The sequence below is a fragment of the Glarea lozoyensis genome, assembly GCF_000409485.1.
Source record: "Glarea lozoyensis ATCC 20868 chromosome Unknown GLAREA6, whole genome shotgun sequence".
Taxonomy (NCBI): Eukaryota; Fungi; Ascomycota; class Leotiomycetes; order Helotiales; family Helotiaceae; genus Glarea; species Glarea lozoyensis.
The window spans coordinates 2,925,049-2,949,029 of record NW_007361001.1 but is presented as its reverse complement, the minus strand read 5'-3'; the positions used below and the strand labels follow the sequence as shown (position 1 = coordinate 2,949,029).

General features: G+C 46.1%; 10 protein-coding genes across 10 annotated transcripts; 7 read left to right on the top strand and 3 right to left on the bottom strand.

The window, feature by feature from the left end:
* Positions 1-7: 7 nt before the first annotated feature.
* On the bottom strand, positions 8-1,446 carry GLAREA_03300 (Enolase C-terminal; the record flags this gene model as incomplete). Its single annotated transcript, XM_008088384.1, has 3 exons — positions 8-1,092; positions 1,142-1,290; positions 1,337-1,446. The coding sequence occupies 3 exons, from the start codon at positions 1,444-1,446 to the stop codon at positions 8-10; spliced, it is 1,344 nt and encodes a 447-aa protein (XP_008086575.1).
* Positions 1,447-2,508: 1,062 nt separating this feature from the next.
* GLAREA_03299 (Cu,Zn superoxide dismutase-like protein) lies at positions 2,509-3,363 on the top strand (the record flags this gene model as incomplete). Its single annotated transcript, XM_008088383.1, has 5 exons — positions 2,509-2,716; positions 2,765-2,944; positions 2,995-3,146; positions 3,194-3,290; positions 3,341-3,363. The coding sequence occupies 5 exons, from the start codon at positions 2,509-2,511 to the stop codon at positions 3,361-3,363; spliced, it is 660 nt and encodes a 219-aa protein (XP_008086574.1).
* Positions 3,364-4,280: 917 nt separating this feature from the next.
* Positions 4,281-7,170, top strand: GLAREA_03298 (nuclease; the record flags this gene model as incomplete). Its single annotated transcript, XM_008088382.1, has 2 exons — positions 4,281-5,073; positions 5,123-7,170. The coding sequence occupies 2 exons, from the start codon at positions 4,281-4,283 to the stop codon at positions 7,168-7,170; spliced, it is 2,841 nt and encodes a 946-aa protein (XP_008086573.1).
* A 1,523-nt stretch (positions 7,171-8,693) lies between these two features.
* Positions 8,694-11,240, bottom strand: GLAREA_03297 (uncharacterized protein; the record flags this gene model as incomplete). The annotated part of the gene is made up of 3 exons (XM_008088381.1): positions 8,694-9,575; positions 9,625-10,943; positions 11,195-11,240. 3 exons carry the CDS (start codon positions 11,238-11,240, stop codon positions 8,694-8,696), a joined length of 2,247 nt encoding a protein of 748 aa, XP_008086572.1.
* Positions 11,241-11,838: 598 nt separating this feature from the next.
* On the top strand, positions 11,839-12,147 carry GLAREA_03296 (uncharacterized protein; the record flags this gene model as incomplete). Its single annotated transcript, XM_008088380.1, has 1 exon — positions 11,839-12,147. The coding sequence occupies one exon, from the start codon at positions 11,839-11,841 to the stop codon at positions 12,145-12,147; it is 309 nt and encodes a 102-aa protein (XP_008086571.1).
* A 205-nt stretch (positions 12,148-12,352) lies between these two features.
* On the top strand, positions 12,353-13,228 carry GLAREA_03295 (uncharacterized protein; the record flags this gene model as incomplete). Its single annotated transcript, XM_008088379.1, has 1 exon — positions 12,353-13,228. One exon carries the CDS (start codon positions 12,353-12,355, stop codon positions 13,226-13,228), a length of 876 nt encoding a protein of 291 aa, XP_008086570.1.
* A 1,625-nt stretch (positions 13,229-14,853) lies between these two features.
* GLAREA_03294 (uncharacterized protein) lies at positions 14,854-16,407 on the top strand (the record flags this gene model as incomplete). Its single annotated transcript, XM_008088378.1, has 1 exon — positions 14,854-16,407. The coding sequence occupies one exon, from the start codon at positions 14,854-14,856 to the stop codon at positions 16,405-16,407; it is 1,554 nt and encodes a 517-aa protein (XP_008086569.1).
* Positions 16,408-17,152: 745 nt separating this feature from the next.
* Positions 17,153-19,378, top strand: GLAREA_03293 (uncharacterized protein; the record flags this gene model as incomplete). The annotated part of the gene is made up of 4 exons (XM_008088377.1): positions 17,153-17,319; positions 17,375-17,598; positions 17,647-18,226; positions 18,319-19,378. 4 exons carry the CDS (start codon positions 17,153-17,155, stop codon positions 19,376-19,378), a joined length of 2,031 nt encoding a protein of 676 aa, XP_008086568.1.
* Positions 19,379-19,901: 523 nt separating this feature from the next.
* On the bottom strand, positions 19,902-20,906 carry GLAREA_03292 (NAD(P)-binding Rossmann-fold containing protein; the record flags this gene model as incomplete). Its single annotated transcript, XM_008088376.1, has 2 exons — positions 19,902-20,792; positions 20,844-20,906. 2 exons carry the CDS (start codon positions 20,904-20,906, stop codon positions 19,902-19,904), a joined length of 954 nt encoding a protein of 317 aa, XP_008086567.1.
* Positions 20,907-22,401: 1,495 nt separating this feature from the next.
* Positions 22,402-23,796, top strand: GLAREA_03291 (Metalloproteases (zincins), catalytic; the record flags this gene model as incomplete). Its single annotated transcript, XM_008088375.1, has 6 exons — positions 22,402-22,756; positions 22,815-22,984; positions 23,036-23,089; positions 23,138-23,250; positions 23,301-23,453; positions 23,505-23,796. 6 exons carry the CDS (start codon positions 22,402-22,404, stop codon positions 23,794-23,796), a joined length of 1,137 nt encoding a protein of 378 aa, XP_008086566.1.
* Between the last annotated feature and the right edge of the window lie 185 nt (positions 23,797-23,981).

Below are 23,981 nucleotides of genomic sequence, written 5' to 3'. Positions count from 1 at the left end.
TTGCAAATCAAACCGACGACGTTGCGAGATCCTTGATACCTGCTACTATTCCATTGACTTCTGGCTTCTCCTCCGTCTTTGCCTCAATCTTCTTTGGAGCAGCAGTTCCTGGCTGACCAAGTGGACGTTCTGGGTTTGGCGTAAGCAAGTATTGTGCGGGAATCAATCGGGCGGCGGGGTTAAGCGTCAATCCAAAACCAGGCTTATCCAACTGGGAAACATCCAAATAGCCTTTAGTCGGGATTGGCTCATCCAAAAACAAATCTCCAAATACCGGCAGCACGCTCTTGCCATCAGGTGAGTTGGCGAGGTATTCCTGGAAGGGGCAGTTGGTCTGCGAAACGACAAAGTGATAACTGTATGGACCACTGGCGTGTGGAACCACAGGAATATCATATGCAGCAGCCATGGCAGACACCTTGAGAAGCTCGGTCAATCCACCCAGCCACATCACATCCGGTTGGATGATATCAAGATTGCGACCCTCGATGAGCTTGCGGAAACCATATCTCGAATATTCGTGCTCGCCGGTGGTGAACTTGATCTGAGGGTGGGCTCGCTTGATTTGGGCGAAACCATCCGTATCATCTGGCGACAAGCACTCTTCCCACCAATTGATGTTCAAATCCAAACACGCCTTTGCAATCTCGATGGTATACGGGACATTGAGACTCATGTAGCAATCCACCATCAGAGGGAAATCATCTCCAACGCTTTCTCGATGCTTTCGGAGGAACTCGACATTCTTCTTCAGACCCTTGTGTCCTTCCTCTGGGCAATATGGTAGTGGCACCTTGGCTCCCCAGAAACCCATCGCCTTTGCTGCTGTTGGTTCTGGACCGGTGCAGTAAAATTCCAGTCTGTCCCGTGTAGCACCTCCAATGAGTTTGTAGACTGGCTCATTTCTGATCTTCCCTAACAAATCCCAAAGTGCCAAATCAATGACCGATATGACGGCAACTGGAAGACCTTTTCGCCCGTAGAACATAGATCCACGGTACATCTGCTCGAAGAGGTGATTGGTGTCTCGTGGATCGGCGCCGATCAAGAATCGTTCGAAGTGTTGGTGGACCAGCCAGCATGCTGGTGGACCTATTGCAGAGTCAGGATATTGAAATTCGTTTTACGTAGAAAAACATACCTCCGAACCCGGTTGCAAAACCGACTGTGCCATCCGACCCCTCAATCTCCACGCAGAACGAGCCAAGCACATTGATACCCCAACTTGTTCTGGAGGCTCTATACTTTTCCCATCTCGACATAGGAGTTGAGATGGGTGTGTCGATGAGCCTAGTCGCATTAGCTAGAGATGAATTGAAGATGGGAATTTTTGTACCAGTGGCCGCCTTCGACATTGTGATAATCTCCTCCCGATCCTACCCCATCCACCACGAATGTGCGGATGGCTTTGATGGAGGGGAATGCCCGAGCGGAAGGCGAAGTCATGTTGCGGAAGGGATGGATGAAGAAATGTTTGTGCTAGAAATGGGAGAAATTCGAATTGAGAAGATGTTTAGAGGTATGTCCAAATATATGGCCAAAGTCAGGTACAAGCCGATCGGGTCAAGGTATTTGAAGCCTCGCCGCTCCAGGTATTGACGGTTCCTGTTGGGTCGCCAGTCGGCGTGAAAGCATCTTGGTGGGGTCATTTTCGGCTTCAGATCTCCCATGGCCGAAGAGCGACGATTCGCTGGGGATGGGAATGTGCTGGAGCTTCATCGTGTTGTTTACTTGGCCCAAGGGGGATCAAAACCCTTCAATTGCCGAGGGTGAATCGAGAAAGTTGGCGATATATATACTCAAACGACCGAGTTGTATCTCACGGTGACCAGAAAAAAAGTATACGTTGTACAAACGGTAATCTGACGCTTTGAACCATGTTGATACCCGATGCGGTACCTTTCGTACAAGATAGCAGTGCTCGGAGAGAAATCCAAGAACGCTGCGCAACGTCGTATAACTCACCTGACATTTTACTCACCCCGAAGCATCGAGTATGTCGGCAGATTATGGTGTTGTTCCACTGCCTCAAGTGGCCGTCGATTCGAAGGATAATGTCCCGGTTCGTGGAACCTCGGGCTTTTTCCAGCCGTTTTACGCCATCACGTGGCAAATTGAATCTATCTACAATTAATCTCTTCCAATAGTGTTTTCTTCGTGGGAATTTATAGCGAAGTTGCATCGAGGTGAAATTCTCAATTGTGATGGCTAGCAGGCTGGCTTTCTAGAAAATCACAACACCCAACTCGTGACGTTAATGCCATCGGATCACCCTTCCGCTCCAAGCTCACTATCGGAGCCCCAATCGGCCACCCTGACTCCATTTCGGCTTTCCCTTTCGTAAAAGCCGAAAACTTGAGGTAATCAACGTTGACCCCACTCCCGCTTTCGCTCTGGTCGTGACGTTTCGAGCTCTGGCAGCTTCGAAGTCTTCCCCTCTTCTCTCAATTTATCAGAAAACCAACAATTGAACCACCTATTCATCTTCATCCATAACAAATCTTCAAAATGGTCAAAGCAGGTATGTCATCGTCAAATTCATCTCTCTCCACCGTTTGTGCTGCAGACGGGATCTTGAGCCAGTGCGGGGTCACCAAGAGCGGCTTTGAGCAAGATTTATTCCATGGACCACCTGGATGGTTACCGGCACCAGCTACCCAATCCATTCTGCAAGAGGTAGCGGCACGAGTGGACGGTATCGATGTTGTTGCCCCGGGTTTCTCTGATAAAATAGTGTGAATCTAGCTAACGTCTGTCCCTCCAGTCTGCAAAATCCGAGGTGACGGAAAGATCACCGGTACCTTCACCTTCGAGCAGGAATCCGAATCTTCTTCCACCAACATCTCATGGGATATCACCGGCCACGATGCCAACTCCGAGCGAGGATGCCACATTCATCAATTCGGTGACAACACCAACGGCTGCACATCCGCTGGTCCTCACTGTAGGTGGAATATGAAGTAAACAAAGGCTATGGTTCTGATGGTTTAATAGTCAACCCACACGGAAAGACACACGGTGCTCCAGATGACGAGACCCGCCACGTTGGTGATTTGGGCAACTTGAAGTATGATGGTCAAGGAAATGCCAAGGGCAGCACCACCGACAAACTCATCAAGTTGATTGGCCCAGAGAGTGTTATCGGAGTAAGTTGGGAGACAGTTTCTTCGAAGACAATACTGACAAGTCTCAGCGTACCGTCGTCGTCCACGCCGGTGTTGATGATCTTGGTAAGGGAGGAAACGAGGAATCCAAGAAGACCGGAAACGCTGGTCTCCGACCTGCTTGTGGTATGTTTTGCTTATAGATAAATTTCCATCACATGCTGATATAGTTCTAGGTGTCATTGGCATTGCTGCTTAGATGCAAAAATTCAAAGGTCCCATATTTCGCATCTATCTGGTGAAAGTCGATGGATACGACATTGCTTGGATTTCAGGAAAATGAATAATCTAGGTCGGTGGTCTACTTGACAGTTAGATAATGGGAAATGATTCTTCTATCAAGCCCCTCTACCGTAGTGTAATGATGTGAAATCATAGAACACGCCTCAATTTAATATTACCTGATGATTCAGCTCCTTCTTTCGTTTTGTCCCACAAACCATAATGATTGATTTGGTAGAAATATACGCTGTACTTATTTACTTCGATAAAGTGTACGACAGATGGAGGCTGATGTGCTGGACCCTGCTTCAACCCCTTTAGTACAATTTAGCGAATAGCGGGGTGGAAACCGGGGCACACGACGAGGGGCGGCCGGCGGCCTTCACAATTTAATTGCTCCTCTACGTCAATCTGTCCCTAAGAGCATTGCATTCCAACACAAACTCTCCACCATTTCCATCCTTCTCGATTTTGCATACTCCTTTGATTTCTGGGTTGCATTCACATTGCATTGACGCATTGATACCTTGTAAGTATACAAAATGTTTGAATCCCTTTCAATTCAAGAATCTCGCATCGTCGCCCTGGAGCACCAGTCGCACAGGAGACCGAAGGACCATGAGGCAATCAGTGAACATGCGGTTTGCTTGGAGATTCAGTTGCCATTCACCTTCACTCGTCGCCTACACTCTATCTGCCTAGGTTACCAGCAACAATGGTAGACCCTGGATCCAAACAATACTCAACCTGCGCACTGCCAGAACGTAGAAGACCATTCGTCCACCATTGTACCTGCTGCAACACTCTCCTATATCTGCGCTCTACTCGCAGACTACCCCCTTTCACTATACAATATCAATTCGGACACAGCATTTTTAGTTCTTCACCGCCATCATGGGTCCTAGACCGATCAAAATTGGTTATGCTTCCGAAAACTCGTCTCGCAACCGCGAGGAATCTAGCTCTTCTAAATCTTCTTCGCAGGGCATTGCTAATCTGATTCAACCATTTCCTAGTGCCCCTCGATCTCCTAGCACCACCTCTGACAATCCACAGTCCCCTCGCGCAAAACCAGGCCTCCCCAACGTACCTCCCGCACGATACAGCATGGCTCTCAATCAAGCAAAGGTCAAATCCGTCTTGAGCGGCGACAGTCTTGTGTTGGCTGCCATTGACAATCCCGATCGCGAGCGAACTCTTTCTCTGGCATACTGCACGTCACCGCATATGAAAAAAGATGGAGACGAACCATTCGCATTTGAAGCACGCGACGCACTGCGCAAGCTGGTAGTAGGAAAGAAGGTCCAATTCAAGATCCTCTACTCGATTCCAAACACAAAACGCGAATATGGAGTAGCATTTTTGGAAGATGGCACTCGACTACCAGAGTACATGGTTGAGGCAGGTTGGAGCAAGCTACGAGATGATGCTGGCAGGAAGGAGGATTCGGAAGACGCTCTCCAACAGCTGGAAAAATTACGCCTCCTCGAAGCCAAAGCTCGCGCTGAAGACAAGGGAATATGGCAATCTTCTGGGGGTCACATTAACGTTCGACATGATATGGGTGATCCTGACAGTTTTCTGCAAGAATGGGAGGGCAAATCAGTTAATGGCTTGGTAGAGCGCGTTCTCAGTGGGGACCGCATGCTTGTGCGGTTGATTGTCAGTCCCACTGAGCACATTCAAGGTATGAAGATACAACCTCCAGAAATTGTGTCAAATCTAACTCTTTCTAGTTATGACCCTAGTCGCAGGAATTCGTGCTCCAACCACCGAGCGGATACTTTCAAACGGACAGACACAACCGGCAGAAGAATATGGAAACGAGGCTCGCCGGTTCGTTGAAGATCGATTATTACAGAGAAGTGTTACAGTTGATATCCTCGGCCTCAGTCCCCAGAAACAGCTTGTTGCGTCTGTTCGTCATCCTCGAGGTTCAATTGCGAAATTCCTTTTGGAAGCTGGCCTAGCAAGATGTACAGATCACCACTCCACGTTATTAGGAAAGGAAATGCCTGTTCTTCGCGAAGCAGAAAAGGTTGCAAAATCATCCAAGAGAGGCCTCTTTAAGGACCATGTCGCAAAAGCATCAGCAGGAGGTAGCCTCGAAGCACAGGTCACTAGAGTCTTCGGTCCGGATGTCATCTACGTTCGCAATAAAGCAGGCGTTGAGAAGCGCATCAACTTCAGCAGTATTCGTGGTCCTCGTCAAAATGAAGCCGCCGAAGCACCTTTCCGAGACGAAGCAAAAGAGTTCTTGAGGAAGAAGGTGATTGGAAAACAGGTCCGAATCAGCATCGACGGATCTCGACCAGCTACTGGAGAATACGAGGCAAAAGATGTCGCCACTGTTACCGTAAATGACAAGAATATTAACCTACTGATGGTTCAAGAGGGTTGGTGTTCAGTCATCTTCCACAGACGAGACGATACAGATCGCGCACCCAATTACGATGAACTTCTCGCTGCTCAGGAAACTGCAAAGAGCGAAAAGAAAGGAATGTGGTCTGGGAAAGCTGCCAAGGCAAAGCAGTATGCAGATGCGTCTGAATCTGTACAAAAGGCAAAGATGCAAGTTGCGACATTGCAGCGTCAAAAGAAGATTCCCGCGATCGTCGACTTTGTCAAGGGTGGTTCAAGATTCGTTGTGCTGGTTCCGAGAGAAGGCGTCAAACTCAACTTTGTCCTTGGTGGAATTCGTGCTCCGAAATCAGCAAGAAATCCGACTGATAAGGCTGAACCTTTCGGACAAGAAGCTCACGATCTTGCTACGAAGCGATTGACTCAGAGAGATGTCGAGATTGATGTGTTCAATATTGACAAAGTTGGTGGCTTTATCGGTGCACTATATATCAACAAAGAATCTTTTGCCAAGATTCTCGTCGAGGAAGGATTTGCGACAGTACATGATTATTCTGCTGAACAATCCGGCAACGCCAATGAACTCAACATGGCTCAAACGAGAGCGAAGGAGGGTCGGAAGGGCTTGTGGGCTAATTGGGATCCATCATTTGATGCCGAAGAAGAGGAGTCTGCACCTTCAAATGGAAAAGCAGAAGCCTCAGCCACCCGAGAGAAGGATTATCGTGAAGTTGCCATCACTCATGTTGAAGATGACGGTAAACTTCGACTGCAGATCGTTGGAACGGGTACTGATGCTCTTACCACGATGATGACCCAGTTCAAGTCTTTCCACCTGAATTCAGCAAATAATGCAGGCCTTCCAGGACCTCCAAAGAATGGTGACTATGTCGCGGCAAAGTTCTCAGAGGACGGCCAATGGTATCGTGCTCGCATACGTGCGAATGACCGCACCGCAAAAGTAGCAGAAATCGTCTATGTTGATTATGGTAATTCCGAAAAGATGCCATGGTCAAAATTGCGACCACTAGCCCAACCACAATTCTCACCGCAAAAGATTCGTCCACAAGCCGTTGAAGCCAAGCTGTCACTCGTTCAACTGCCAACCAACAAGGACTACCTCGAAGACGCCGTCAACTACATCAAGCAGGTCGCCATGTCAGCTACAGTCGCCAACGTCGATCACACCGCACCAGATGGCACACTCTACGTCACGCTCTTCGACGAGGGCAAGAGCAAGAGCCAAGAGGATAGCATCAACGCTGATCTCATCCGCGACGGTCACGGTATGGTGCCAAAGAAACTTCAACCCTGGGAACGCAGTTTCGGTGACGTGCTTGAGGATCTGAAGAAGAAGAGTGAGCAGGCTAGGGATGAGCGGTTGGGGATGTGGGAGTATGGTGATGTTGGGGAGGAGGATTAGATGTGCACTTCTGAATCCTAGAAATTCCGCATTCATTTTTCAAAAAACCTGCATTTTCTTTGCGAATTCCGATCGTGGTTGTGATGCATTGCTTGCGTGCGTGGCATTGGATGGGAAAGGATCACTGGAATGGAAAAAGATTTGAGAAAGGGGAATGAATACTGGTTGGTTGGCTTGCATAACATGAATGAAGATTATGAGTGTGTGGTGGTATTTGCATGGAGAATGGAGATGGACGTGCATGTGATTTCTTGATTATGGTTTCAGGAGGGTTGATGATGCTGTGGCGGTGATGCTGTGAGGATGTTGTGATGTTGTGACAATGTGTGGTGATCTGTGATGATAAGTATGTGAATTGACTAAATTATCCGGACTATCTCGTCAGACATATATCACCTATTAACCAAATATCTCCCACAAACCACGAATCCCTCAGCAAGGGCAGAGAAACCCTAGTTTTCTTGTTCATACGGATTTGGTGTGCAGATAGACGTATTAACACCACATTCCCCTTGATTCCTGGGGTGTTTGGACTTTGCAGGGAAATGGAGATATCCCCCTGGTATCTTTCGTCTACACTACCCTCGGGTTTCGACACTAGCAGATATTATTATAGAGTTGCCTGCCGTAAAGTTGTGGGTGCGAGACGCAGGACTTGGGTTTTAGAGGTTGGAGTATGGATATTGCGGTGATGAATCAGTGGGAAGGGGGGAAGTATGGGGTTTCGTGGGAGGGGCGTGATGGTTTGGATAGACCGTATATTTGTGCTTGAGAGAGGGTGGAGAGATTATTTAGGTATGTGAGGATAGGGGAGGTTAGGCTTGGGTTTGGGATCTAGGAGGAGTGGCATCGGTGGTAAATTACATGACACTACTAACTACACTTAAACCATTACACAAAACGCACCGATCACCGGTCTTCTACTATCATTATACATTCACAGCGCGTACGCAGTACTTCTACAATTATTAGCACTCGTCGCTACCGCTATCTACCGTTACTATCGCTATGTACTTTATATCCTATATAAATAAGTACTTTATTGTAAGGGGTTTAAGATGGTGTTAATAAGGTAGAAAGAAGATTAGATAGTAGGCACTATAAGCTACCTCAAGAGAGTTGACTATAGAAGAGAAGTAAAACTTCCTTGTCCCTAAGAAGATGTCTAAGAGTTATATTCTTTTGTCTTAGGGGTATATACAGTATTATCGTTTTAGCCTAATACTATTTCTCAGCTGTCAAGAACGGCTAGAATAGGCTGACAAGTATAGTTTAGCCCGAGCCTACTTGATGAGGCAGTATAGGTATGTGCGGTTTTGGAGGAACACGGGTTTATTGGGGCATGGGATGGAGATGTGGTATCATGTGGTATTCATCTACGTCCCTCTCCTTTCAAATCTAATAAATCAATGCATGCAAATCTCCATTTGTCATAAACGTACAAATACCTAGTATCATCCGTAACGCTAAAATCAACTTCGATATCTGAAATCATCGCTCACCACGCTCCATCCCCAAACTCATCACGCATCATACAGATCGTCCATTTCGTCGGAGGAGGAAACGGTTAGGTCTGTTATATCGTGTCCTGAATCCCTTTCAGAGCGGCGCTGAGGTTTGTCGTCGACGACGATCGGTGAGTTCGCATCTCCTTCCTCGTCTTCAATGTCTGACAAATCGACCACTCCCTCCTGCCCATCATCCGATAACTCGACAACCCCCTTATCCGATAAATCAACAACTCCCTCATCATCCCTAAACTCATACACCGGTCTCTTCCCCCTCCCATTCCTCCCCGTCTTGAAAATAACCGGATCGTCATCTTCAACAACCTCAATCGGCCGTCCGCTCACCGATCCAACCTCCCCCGCCCGTCGCTCAAGCACCTCATCATTCCTCCACGCCCAGTTTTGAGCCTGGCGTATCACATCCCACATTCTGCCTGGTTCCTCCAAAAGTATTGTTTTATCATCCAGCACATGTTCCCTGTCAAGCTGCAAGAGCGTTCTGCCGTCGAATTCCATCTCTGGTTGTCCGTTGCCCGAGGGCCAGGTGTGCTTGCCCATGGTGATTACGTCGTCTTCTGGGACTTGCATGCGCGTGAGGAATTCCATTGCTTTGAGCTTGTCCCAGTGGGATATCGTTTCGGTTGTGAGGGATGGTCTAGGGGGTGGGGAATAAGGACGTGAAAGTGGAGAAGATGAGTGTGATGGCAGGGCAGAAATTGGTGATTGCGGAGAGGATGGGCGTGATGCCATCGGTGTCAAGTGTTCTGTGGCGTTTCTTGTCTTTCGTGATCGTGTTGAAATGAAGCGTCCGTCATGACTTCTTTTCAAAGATTTAGAAATAGGAGGATCCGGATTGATGATGGGCGGTGATTCTTCTCTTTCGTTGTTTGTGGACGTCTGGTTATGAGTTAGGTCCGTGTTTGTTTTCAGTTCTATACTTACGTACCACGTCTGGATCTGTCACGCTAGGAAAGTAGAATGTTATTTGTGTTCCTTGGGAAGTTGAAGTGGACTGGTCCATTGATTGGCTGGATGGCTTTCTTTTGTGCAAATGACTGATCGATGGGGTTGAAATCGCAGCTGCTGTAGCTAGTTCTGCCATAGGGTATATCGCGGTAAATACTATACTTGGCGAAATGTCACAAGCCATATCTTCTTGTGAAGACTTGGAGCTCTCAGCTTTGAGGTCTGGACGTTTTGGATATTCAGGTTCACTTACATTATCCGCGAGAGCAGAACCAGCCTTTTTATGGACACCGCCTGGAGGAGAAGTAGCAGAAGTTAGTGAATGAGAAGTTCTTCTTGAACGTTTTGGGCGCGACATCTCTGATGCTTCACGAGCTTTCTGGGTAGGTTGTCGTTTTCGCTTCTGTGTCTGAAAAGAAGTGTTGTCTGAATCCGCCATACCGTCTTCCACATCCTTGGGGGAATCCATAAAGTGTGAATCATCGTTTGAACTTTTTAACGATGAATTGTGATTCGCCGTGAGATGTTTGGATGAACCTAACCCAAAGATTTCCCTCAATGGCAAATCTTCACAAGGCGGTGCTTCCTCACCAGCCAAATTACTCCACTGCTCGTTTCTCTCTGTCTTTCCGCGACGTGACTTCTTGACATCTTCCTCGGCCTGATCATCAATTCCAAGCTCAAAGATAATACTGGCGGCGGACGCCATGCTGCTAATAATCCAGTCATAAATTCGTTGATCTTTGGTAGTTTCCCGTTTGTAGACCTGTTCCCAATCCACAGATTCTGACGTGAAGTAGGTGAAGCAATAGAAAGCCTCTCTGTCCAAATCGGATCGTTCACGGAACCAGATTTTCCTCCTATTTCGTACCACTTCTACGTTCACCTTGCCTTTTCGGTCATCAAGACGAGTCGGATAACTCGGGAAAGTTCGCCATCGCTTGAGAATAGTGTAAGTGAGTGACCTTTGCAATACTTGGCTGTGGAAAAGGCTTAGATTGAGCTTGAGCTTTGCATCCCACTCATCCGTGGAGTAGACGAGTTTGGTAAACTTATCGGGTGCCCACCTAACAATATCACGACTTGAGAAAGAGCGCTTGATGAAGTACAATGCCTTGAGAATGAAATGTACACCTTGCCAAAGGTCGGCCCGGGCTTTATCCAACTTTTTTGGGTTCCATATCAACCATGTCTGCTCGGGGAAATTCCACATGAGTATCTGTTTTCCGGGTGAAGCTTGTTGCATAAGAACAAAATCTTTGAGAGAAGGTCTGGAGGATTGGGAGGGGTGAAAAGAACCTGCTGAACATGTTAGTCAAAAACAAGCAAATTTTGGATTGGCTGGTATTTGAGGATGATGACAGGGAAGTGAGCTAAAGTAAAATTATATGCATCCATCCTGTGAATCGATCGACTCGGTGGCATGTACTTCTGATGTGAAAGTTTGAGAACATTCATCCATGTCTATTACTGTCGAGAAGTAAAAATCTCGTACTTGCGCTAGGATGAGGATTAAGTGCTGTGCTACTTCTAAATCTGAAAACATTTACCGTCATTGCTTGCCAGGTTTGGCAGCTTGGTGCTAGACGAAGCCATGCCGGGGAGAATGTATCTAGATGTCGTGAAATGTCGCGATTGTATGAGTCTTTCAGATGCCGAGATTTTGTTGCTGCTTATTATGATCTAAAACTTCAGAGCCACAGCCAGCAAAAAGGTTGGAACCAGGCGAAAGTCATCGCCTGACATTATTCAGAGACAATCTGCTTCGAAGGATTTCAGAAGGCGGGTGAATTAAGTCGGCGTTGCAGTCCAAATGCTGGAGGAGGTGTCGCTGGAACAGCAAAAGAGACTGTTTCTTGTTAGTGAGCGAGATCTTGATGCTTTAAGCTCCAGTCGATGTGTAAATATCAGCAGAGAAACTCTTTCTGGGTGTTTTTTCGCCTTCTAGTGAAAGCGTCAAACTCTTCATCAATTCCGAGGCGGAAAGGTTAGTGGAGCAAGCGAAAATGATGTAGCTTGATGTTGAGAAGTGATTTTTGGATAGCAAAGTTTACCTTATCCTGCTTTGGCTGCAGCCTCATTCATGCTGGAGCCTGAGGATTTGTTTACATCAACCTTGATGTTGTTGAGAAGAGCGGAGTGTCCAAAGTATCCCAGAAAGCAAATCAAGGCGACGGTCAATTAATCGGTTCAGATGGCGGAGATGCGCATCGTTCTTGGTCGGAAGAAGCGTGGAAGAATATTGACAAACGAACTCTTTGGAGATGTTGTCGAGTTGCCATGGCAGGGAAGAGAGAAGAACGGCAGCATTGGAATCATACTAGGGAGGCTGGAGGCCGAAAATGGTGCGGTGTCGGAAACCCGGTCCGGTCTATCTCCGGTCTCCGACAGACCCTACCACCCGACGCTCTCCAAGGTCAACGGGTCAAGATCTGCTTCTTACAACGAAATGCAAGAACTAAAGGCGAGGAAAATTGCGACGTGTATATCTTCGTACATCTGAGTTGGAAACAATATCTACCCTAGATAATCACAAGCAATCCATTTCATCCACGTCACCGGCTTCAACACTGCCACAATCACACATTCGCCAGGAAAACGTTTACACGGCAAACAATCACCAAACTTTGAAAAAGATCCGACATTTAACCTCGTTATCCAGTACATCTTAGAGACTCCCAAAATTAATATTCTGTAAAACCATCAATATGGCTTCCAGAAAGATAACCATGAGAGACATCACGACTGGATCTCGCCAACTTCTCCATGACCTCCGGGACCTTCAGCAGACCGGTCTCACCATACCCGATATCATCTACAACTATCGTCTCGTCAACGGCCGCCTAGAGCGTAAACATTACCGCGAAGGTAGCCAGTCGGGAGATGAAGAGCCTGAACCAGTTGATGTGCAAGTCAACAACTTCTTGAATGCGAAGCCCCAGGAGCACACGCGTGCAGAAACGATAACAAATCCTGGCCTCCATTCAGGCGATACGTCCTATCGAGGTCCTCTACCACCTCAATACGCTACTTCGACTACCAACGACGAAAAGACTCCTAGTCAGCTCCCGAATTTCCGGTCGAGTATGAACTCAAACCCAGACCTGCAGCAGTCTCAAGATTCAGGAGTCGCTTCAAGTTCAGCTCCACCACCATATTCGGATCCGCTATCAAACCCAAGACCAGAATTACCTCCACGGCCAAAGTTGAACCTGGATTCTACCTCTGAACAAATTCATCCACCGATTCCTAGTCCAACCACAGCTTCAAGTTCAAGTGCGCATCCGTTCCCAGATATTCCACAAATTCCTAGTCCAACAGCTGTTGCACTTCCAAGTGCGCATCCGCTACCAAATATTCCACCAGTGTCACCCATATCTACTACAACAACCCCGGCAAAGAGAATTTCACGAAAACCCTTGCCAAAAAGAGAAGAAGAGCTGAAACAGGAGCAACAGCCAGCTGAAGATGCTGGAGCGCTGCAAAAAGATAAGCACGTTAAGTTCGGTAGTATAAGGGTGATTGGTGATGGGGATAAGGGCCGACGGCTGATCGGAGAGGAAGGGAATGCAGAGCAGTCATGATCTAGACTTGATGTGTAAATGTATAATCTTTATATTCTAATACCATTCACTTGCTATTGCTAACGACATCGAAAGATTTAGATTCAATTCGCGTGCGATCGCAATTAGACATTTTCCGTGCTACTTTTACTTGCAAGTTGTCGTGAAGATTTTTCATTGTTTGATTTCTATCTTAACACATGTTTTCTTCAAAAAGCAATCACACTTTCAATTACCATTTTTACAAGAAGTTTCTCGCAGCCTACTGTGTAAATCCGGCAGGTGGATGGATAGAGATTTAATCCACTGAACCTCTCCATTTCTATGCCCCTCTTCGAGCATGTTCAGCAATACCGCGACCTAAATTTGATTTCTGAGTTCGAAAAGGAACGCGCGTTATATACTAGCACGCTCAAAAGATACGTTAACCCTGTTCTAAGATGTGTCAGGTAGTTATCGGGTCATCTTCTGCCTGAGCTTAATATGTTGTTTTCAAGATCAAGTCAGCAATTCTTCATCATGAATTGCCCGGCAAGTCGGAAATCATTTCAGTGACTCGGTTTCGTCGATCGGCCTCGAGCATGCCCTAGCTCGACGAGAATTGAAGTAATGGGTATGGTTGTGACGATGTCCGCATCATTGCGACGCCTAGATACTTTGATATGTTCGACGTTGGAACCGTCATTTTGCGCTTAACTGCAGAGCCTTTTGTTGTACGAATGTCACTTTTTATACTCGCTTTGTGAAATTGTGAAATTGTGAGGTTGGCTTCTCAAAGAGCGGGCTGATTTAACTTCGAATCTCATTCATCCTTTTCTCGAGCCAGAGCTGGTTTTATCCTCCACTTTCTGCTGTTCCTTCATTTTGTTCCAACAGGACTAAGAGATCAGTTCTAAGTCCTTCTCGCTCGTTACACGCAGTTTCAAGATTGTGTTGGTAATGTCAATAGTCTAAATCTGACCCCAAAAATAAGCAAGAATTGGACAGAAATGAGTCAGAAAGTTATGATGAATCTTTACTACCCGCACTTGACACAATTCTGCAATTCTGCCCTGCCAAGGATGCGAAAATTCTTAGGATTTGAATTTCGATGCTCTTTTCATGAGTCGTCGTCGTTCAACGACTTCGGTTAAGCACTCTTTCGGCTTTTATGTGAGAATACCTGATTATGCTAAGTAGCACATGTCAAGAGCAAGGTCCTTTGCGACCTCTGATATTGAAATCGTGGCTGAGTTCCAAAGCAACAGATAAGAAGGTAACTTCATAGTGTGTTCGCCTGCTACTGCATATTGTATCTGTATGTACATAGCCTCCATCCGATTTCAGTTCTCGCAAGACGCGTACCTAGATTTGTGCTCCAATACCACGAGGGATATTGTGGCTGAGCACTGCCTCCACGAAATCCAGCACCCCAACGAAACGTGTGAAGGTATACATTTATCATTTGCCAAATCTATGTAGGGCTGGCATGTTATCGATTGACTGTTCAACACCCGCATATTGCTTGCGTGACGCATATTCTAGGTTGCACAGGTTGCACTGTACCTGTCATTGTATATAGACTGCCTTTAACAGTCTGACTGCTTGATGCAAGCCAATCTCACCCCCAAAATCGCTGTCAGCACCTTAATTTATCTCAACTCGAGATGTCGCTGTATACCAATTTCGCGATACTTGCTTTCTCCATGAATGTGCCATTTGTCTCGGGCCAACAATTCGATCGTGGAGTCTGTCTCGCGACTGTCAATGCAACCTACAACAGCCTTTATACTCAAAATCCCGAATATTTCGCTAGCTATACAAATGGCTCACGTCCATTTCTCACTCTTCCAGGATGCAACGCTCTGTGCGGTAAACGATGGGGTCCATATAACGATTGCGGTCCTCGATTGCTAGATTGGATTATCCCTGCTATTGTTTTAATCGCGAATTTGCATTTTGTACCGATCGGATGGAGAAGATATATGACAATTGCGCATTTTCTGGGAGACCCCATAGATACCATACATCGCCAGCTATATCTTGTCGAGGGTTGGGCTGAGAACCTACGCATAGTTAAAAAGCGGTTATCAAGACGGGTTCAATTTCGAGATCTAGACATCCCAGAGGGCCTAGCAACTATTCTCTCAGCGGCAGACCGGTTATTGGATCCTCAAGAGTCGTCCGATGTGCTGGGAAAAGTTATCGAATGGCTGACCTTTGAAAAGAATTCGAGATTCGAAGCTCGATTCGACGAGCTCAAAAAGGTCGCCGTCACGCTGAGGCATCTACGATCTCACGACAGCAGAAGAACTGGCGTTGCAATCCTTCTTTACATCTTCCAATTCGTCGTCGTTTTCGTTTACCGAATTGGAGGATCGCCCAGTCCCTCGGGCGGTAGAGTATCGCCTGCCATGATGCTCTCCTGGTTTCTACCGGTGGTGTTGCTGAGCAATGTGACTGGAGACTATGGCTCATGGAGACAAGCCCAAGATACAATTCACGGGTTTTTAACCAAAGCTTATCACCAAGACGATCTTGTATCCAGTGCAACAGTTCCGGTGCAAGACCCGATTGCAGTTGACGAAGACCTTGATTTGGTGCCAGCACGAGTTCCAGGTCAAAGACAAACCAGCGGCAGCTCGTGGTGGCATACTCTCAATGCCCAATTCTCTGAGCTGGCATGCTCAGGCTCGATGCGCCATCATCACTCATCCTCTTTAAGTCGCAAATTCGTCTTAGGACTAATATCCGTCTTCCCAATTGCACTTGCTGGTGCTACAGCTTTCAGAGTAGACTTCACGGGACCGACATGGTTCAGCTGTCGCGCGGTCGCTGTATTGAGCTCTTGCGCCGGGTGGTTCTTGAGTTGCATCTTCACCAATCTCGCCATAAAACACCTCCACATTGAATACCGATGGACCGTCATCTTTTTCAAAGATGTGATCATCGGTACTTCAATTATCGCATTAATCTTTCTTTCGACCGCTGGTCTGTTTAATAGTTGTTATTGTGTCAGCGGAATTATATTCCGGGGGAAGGCGAAAGCCTATGTGGATCTCAATCCCGTTTCTTTGTATCCGTATAATAACACGGTCTACAGCTGGACTGTAGGGATTGGGCTGTTTTTGCAAATGCTTATCGTTCCTGTATTGCGACTTTGGGTTCAGCGCGAGGGATTTAGGACGATCTGGTGGAAGATTCCTGATGAGTCGGAGTAGTATTGCTTTAATGAGGCACAAATGGACTAGTGTTTATGACTTATTAATACAGTTTTCAAGTACTTGTATTGGATCTGCTTCTAAGTGCAACAAACACTTTGCTCTCCTCAAGCGTATGGCACGACACCAGCCATTTTGTGAGAAAAATGATGGTTTCCGATTTCTGCGTCCAGACTCCAGAACTCAGTGGCAATTCCTAACGAAGCCAAAAGATGGGTTTTCCAAAGAGTGATAACGGTGATAGAGTTTGCAGGTTGCGGTAAATTTCAATTTACAAAAGTATTTTTGGCGGACAGAATGACAACAAAAAGTGCCAACGGTCTTGATTGTCAAAGCGCAAGAGTTTGATGAGCTGATTAATGTACCCTGCAAGCGGGAGATCACAAGCGTGGAACACCCCCTTTCCAAATATCCACGACGAACCTCCTTTGACTGGGCCACCTCCAAGAACAGTCTACCTCGTAGCGCAAACAACACCTTAAACGATATTGGAGAGCTTTTTGCTGTGGAACACAAGAGGCGTGTTGTTACTGTAACACCATCCTATATTCGTTCCAATCAACAGATCTTTAGGGGTTTCCCAGCCCCTAGAAGCCCGTATCACTGGCCAAGCTCAGCTGCTTAGGCGAGTTCAGAATTCGAAATTGCGCAACAAATCTCACCAACAACATTTGTCCTTTTGACGAAAATAAGTAGGATGATATCGCTATTACCATAGCCATAAATCAATTATTTGACCAAAAATATGGAAACCACCACCAGGGCACCCAGGGCTTCGTATGTCCGAGGAGTCCCATCTGTTTGGGAATGGGAAGAACAGAAGAGCTTAATTTATCGACTATGGATTACAGAGGACAAGAAACTCCCAGAGTTACAGCAAACTTTATATAATCTTCATGGATTCTATGCTTCGTATGTATCAAAGCGAAAATTCTAGCATAAGATCTATCTATCTGACTTTATCCAGGCATGGACAGTTTATGACCATGTTCAAAAAGTGGAAATATGAAAAAAAGATCAGCCCTGAAGACGCGAAATTAATACTCGCCGTGAAACAAAAGCGTTGGAGAAAACGTAAAGAGTCGTTATTTTTCTTACATGGTGTGAAGATAGGCCCTGCCAAGATCGAGCGGTGGATTGCTAGGAAGGCCTTTTCAAAAGAAGAGATTGAGAATCTGGAAGCTGGTGCTGGTGAGTTGCAATTCATGTTCAATTTGTGTTAATACTCATTAATTTTAGAAACTCTACTACCTGCACACATCAGGGTACACACTCCTGAGCCAGATGGATCCACGCCGGCTTCAGCAATAGCAGCACCGCTCATCGATAGAACTGAAAATCCTCACAACATGATTCACAGTACGATTTTGCAGAGAGACCCAGCTCGAGACGAAGCGTCCACAATCTCGCTTGCACCTTCCGCGGAAAGGTCTTTTACAGTGACGACGCGACCACCACCCTCACACCCTAGCGCGTACCCGACGCAGTTTAGTACCACCATGCCTAGGAGCACAGCAGCTTGGGTGGCCGTTAACAAACATCAATCGAGATATAGTCGAGTTAAGGTACTACTGCTTTCTTGGGGGGATGATATCTGCGGCAGATCAAACGTGGAAGCACTTCGTAGAATCTTCCATAATTTTAAGGACTCATTCAATTTCTCGATCGAGACTTGGGAAATTGAAACCAAAAACAGCGATTCCAAATTACATTCCAAGATTTTTGAATTCGCTAGCACTGCAAAAACCGAAGAATTACTCGTTGTTTACTATTCTGGTGAAGGAAGGTTAAACCAAGACAGAGAGTTGATTTTGACAAGGTACGTTATATTGAACTAGCCACTTAACATTTTGATCTATTTCCCTCGTAGATCTAGATGGACTTGGATCCAACTTGCTCATACATTCGTAGCCAATATCGAGCCGTCAGAAAAAATGATGAACCAGTCAGCTGGTCCGGCATTCAAGACATTCTGGAAAAAGTCGAATCTGATGTCTTGATTCTCCTCGGATGCTGTGCACCAGTTATTCCTCGCTCTAGCAGTGGCCATGGAGTCACAGAACTTATAGCTGCTTGCGGATTCGAAGCTAAAAATACCTCAATATCCTTCACGTCGGGACTCTCACATGCTCTATCAGAGCTCTGTTCAAAATCGACCACCTTCACAGTCAATGCTCTCTACAGTAGAATACTCCTATATCAACAAGAGGGTTGGATTCATGGTGGGGTTCTTCTTCCGATGGCTCCAGTCCACTTGACTTTAGTTGAGGACCAGGAATCTTCGAGGAAAATCGTCTTTTGTTCGCTACCGAAGTCCTTCGGATCCACTATTGCGATTCCGATTCCATTAAATGAAAGGGCAATGCCTTCATCCGAACCCTCCATTTCAAGGCCTCATGCTGCGGAACCTACAATGACCGTCCAACCAAGGAAGCGGACGTCAGATCAGATTTCGACTAGCGATCGATCACAAGGGTCTGTTATATCGATTAGTGATCTTGTCGAACCCGTATGCCATGATCCGAGCACAAGCATCTTCGCGACAAAAAGAGTGAAACAACAGATAGAAGACACAGGTCATTATTTTTGTACTTATGAAGGTTGTAAGCGCAAATACCCAAAGTTCTTCGACTGGAAACGGCATGAGGCGCAACACTGGAAAACCGAACGATGGGATTGCCTAATCTGTTCCACTGAGATTGACAAGGGTACGTGCAAAAAATCGAAAGTACCTAATTTCTGTAGAAAGGATAAGCTTGCGGCTCATATCAGATCAATGCATAACGTTACAGACCATCCCATCGATGCGTCGTGGTCTCGGCCCCTGGATGACGACTGGCCTAGGAAATGCAAATTCTGCGAGGTGGAATTTGAAACCTGGAATGCGAGGGCTTCACATATTGGACGTCATTTCGCTAAAGATGCGGCTGTAAGTGCTGAGAAAGAGAAGCCATCCCATGAGAAAGTCTGACGGCCACTGTTACTATATTTTGTACGATATCGATGCTGTATTCTATCTTAATACTTGGATTTGGGGGTCTTTTCCACAAGTGGATATGGTTTACGAGGTGATAGTTGAGGGTGGCTAGCGAATTGAACAGCTCGAAAAGAATCTGTGATTCGTCGGTCCCGGGGACTCCGCTCAAGTTGTGAGTGAGTGTAGTCGAGACATCAGGAACGTCAATAAGTAATTTAACTTGAAGACTAAGATGATCTATTCTGAGAATAACTTCACGTCACAAGCAAGGAGAGAAAACATGGGCAGGCGCTCTTAAGGGTTTCAAGATTATATCCATTAATAGAAGCCTTTACACTGACATGGGAGATACTGTCCAAAGTAATTTGATTTGAATCAATGTTTAAATGCTAGACGATTTTATCATGCGCTAGACGTAGACTTACAAAGAGCAACACGGAAATATCTTAAGCCCATACCCATAAGATAAAGACCATGAAGTACACTAAGATAAATACATCAGTTGTTCATCTGTAACTCAATACGGCAACTTCCCAAACTTCTTCCTCAAGACATCCTCATTCAACTTCCACAAATTCTCAGCAAGCTCGTCATTCAACGCATTACTCGATGGTTCCGTGACCTTCTTATCCGGAATAATGTACGATCCTTGAATTTTCTTCTCGATAATCTCCGGACTAGTTGCAGCGTACAGTGCAGACTTGCAGCCTTGTTTGACGGGATCAGCGAGGAAGGGTCGAACAACAGCGACTCCAACTTTTCCAAGCAGACCATAAGCTTCTTCAGCTTGATGTGGTTGATCGGTTGAGACACCTCCTGGGTGTGTAGAGTTGATCCAGACGGATTCCCCTTTTCCTTGGGCTTTCAAGTGCTTGACAAGCCTACGAGCGAATAATATTTGAGCCAATTTGGTGCGGTTGTAAAGGAAAGTCGGGCCAATATCTTTGTTGATCTCCTCCATGTCCTTGTAGTATGTCTCTGAAGAAACGACACGGTGATTTTCAGAAGACTGTAGTACAATCCTCGAGTCTGGCGTCTTGAGTAGTACTGGCAAGAGGATCATCAATAGCAGATTTTGCGCAAAGACGTTGACCTGCATGTGAGTATCAATGCCGTCTCTTGATTCGTTATAAACGCCGACTCCTAATCCAGCGTTGCAAATCAGGGCGTCAATCTTTGGAAGCTGTTTCAGTTCCTCAGCGATTTCTTTGGTCTGCTCCAGATCCTCCAGATTACACTTTTTCCATTCGACTTTAGAGGCATCGCCCCATTCGCCAAGCTTTTGAATAGACTCATCCGCATGATCTTCTTTGTTGGAGAGTAGATAGATCTTCTCAGGATTGTGTTGCAATAAGTGTGCACATATTCCAAATCCAATACCGGCAGATCCACCTGTTACAATGAAGACCTAAGGCAGTCAGCTTTGAGGAATCACTTGTTGAGGAGACGGTTGTTTTACCTTGCCACTGAGATCAGGAATATCCTTGTCTGGATCGAATACATTGCTGCTTAATAGATTCATGATGATTTTTGACAAAGTTTTATATATGAGTAAAAATGTTATCCTTGTTTTTGGAAACAATTCCCATAATATATTGGATAAATGGTCGTCGCATCAATGCGGTCATTGTGTAGCCTTGGTCTTGACGTCAGCGCCAATTCTAAATGTTGACTTCTTAGAAGCAATCGACTAAATCACAAGAGCAGAATCTCCGACGGTTTTTAATATATTGGTTAGTTATTCTTCACATCATTCAACTCGGCTTTGAATGGTTGGCAATGATTGTTTGCTTTGCGCCAAGCTGTAACTATATGAGCGACGAGAACCGTGAGAATTGAAGCAAATCCCTAGATATACACACAGATCAACTCAACGATAATAGTCAGAGTTGTAGGTACTTTGTCTGTGGATCCTAATAGCTGTCTCTTATTGTACGCTCGTGCCTAAAATAGTATGGATATCCTCTGATGGAAGACCCATAATATGGACCCCAAAATGGACGCGTGATGGAAATTAGATCGCAATTAGCTGCTACAGCAATGCTGTGAATGGCGCATTCTGCATTATTAGTACTAATTATATGGCTGGTGTCTTGTATGATTACCAGCTCACATAAACACATCAGCGGGTTGAGTAGCAGATGCTATTCCACATCACAAAAAAGGTTTTGCGCGATGATCATGCAAATATATTGAATGCACGCGACAAGGTGCGCGTGAATTTCGTACTGGTCTATGTAAGTGCGAAAGACGCATCTATCTCTGGCAATATAATTCTGGCAACAACATGAGAATACCGAAGATGGAGTTGGGAGTACAGACTTATTTCTTGGAGGAAGAGACTCGTAAAAAGCAGTCCGTCGCGTGGCCCAACGCGAAATCCGATTCTCCCGAACAGCGGATTTTATCACGTGACCAAGAGTCAAATTTCACCTCCACACCCAGACGAAGTACCTTTCCGTCATCCTGACTCGACCTACATGCATTTCCAGCCATACTTTGCTTTCCACGCCATTGACGAAGCTATCACTCCTCGCCTTCTCTCCCAATGTATGCAGAGATATTCCCGATGCAGAATAATCCTTATCGTATCTCCAGACTCCAAGACTTGCCAATCTTTAGCTGCAGTGTACCTGGGCTAATGAGGAAGGTCAGCAATATCAACCAGCGTGGAAAGTCTTGGTATTCATACGACTTTCTGCAAAGCATCTCGCTTGTACTACACTCTCCAAGGCTCCAACACGACCAAGATGGGGGATCTTCTGGAAGTCCCAAGAGCCTTCTAATGCAGCTTAGCAGGACCAGCATCCAGATGTCATGCTCTTGAGCTTTCCAGCTAGAACACCTCCCTATATAGGATAGGTGGTGGCGTTTAACGATGGGATCTCAAGTCTAGACGCGGATAGCAGAAACTATTAGTATTTTGTTCGAGTGCTACAGCTCAAGTATATAATGTTCTGAGTATAACCATTCTTGTTTGAAATATTATTCCTATCCACATTTGCAAATCATACAACATGGTCCGCCTAACAGTCTTCGCCGCTGGGCTTGCTTGCCTCCCATCGATATTTGCCCATCCATCGCCTTTAGAGATCTTTAACAGAGAGCTTGCTCGCGATGGCTGTGGAACCGAGGAACCTCCAATTGAGTTTCTCACGGCAGCTTCAGCGCTCGCCGCTGGCGACGCGAAGTACATCGCCCCTGCACCCAATGCTGGCCTTCGTCTGGCCGCCGTTGGTGGTGATCCTTTCGAGACCCCAATTGTCGTAGACACCTGGATTCACGTCATTGCTGTCAACAACACAGTTGCAGGAGGCTATATCCCACAGAACCAGCTCACTGCTCAGATGGACTATCTGAATGCAACTTTTGGTGTGTTTTAAGTTCATGAATATTTGCTGAATAATATCTAATTTCATGATCTTCACAGCACCATCGAACATTGGATTTGTACTCAAGGGTGTTACCCGTACCATCAATGCCACCTGGTCTGTTGATGCTACTGGAGCCGAATTGGAATACAAGACGAAGCTGCGCAAGGGTGATTACAAGACTCTGAACTTGTACTTCCTCACCAAGCTTCGTGGTGATGCTCTTGGGGTAGATATTCCCAATCATGCTCACATCAGACGGATATTAACTTTAGTTTAGTACGCGTATTATCCTCAACCTGGTAACCCCGCGCCAGGATCTAGGACTTTCAACGTATGCATGAATCCCAGATCTGGATGCAATAAGCTAACGGATTCATAGCTTTACGGTGCTACCAACAGAGCCGACACTGTTCCAGGTGGAACTTTAGCACCATATAACTTAGGTGGAACTGTCACCCACGAGGTTGGACACTGGTTTGGACTGATGCATACGTAAGTGATCCTGCAAATTTTCTGTCTGGTTGAATGCTGACTTGTCCTAGTTTCCAAGGTTACAGCTGCACTGGACCAGGAGATCTGATTGCTGATACCGCTGCACACATCGCACCAACAAGAGGATGCCCTATTGGTTTGGACACATGCCCAGATGAGCAAGGTCCAGATCCAATTCATAACTACATGGATTACTCCATTGAGTGAGTAACATTTGTTCAAACCTTGGGTTTCTGAGACTGACCTTCATTCAGTGCCTGTTACGAGGAGTTCACACCGCTTCAGACCAAGCGTATGCACGATTTCTGGAACGCCTACATCAGCCCCAGAGCCTGCTTTGCCGACAACTGCCTCCGAGCTCTACGTGCGAGCAACGTTCCTGGCAGAGTGGCAGAATCTCAGGCATTCTGCTCCTCTTACACACAGTTCATCGTAACTGATGTCACCTTGGTAAAGCCATACGCGGTATCTGCTTGTTCAGGAAATGTCATCTCGCGTGTCAGCTCTGCTTGCTCTTGCTTGCCAACTGCTACAGCGTTACCATAAGTTGGCCTGTATGAGGAATATGAAATTCCAAGCTGCTAGGTAGTTGCGCATAGATTTAAATATAATGTAACGAATAAATCACGTTCACTCGTTCAAATTTAGAGTGACGACTTTGAGCCTTTGAGACAAAAGACGAGCGTTTTCACAACGGCACAGCCGCCAGTGATCTGCTATTTGACAGATTA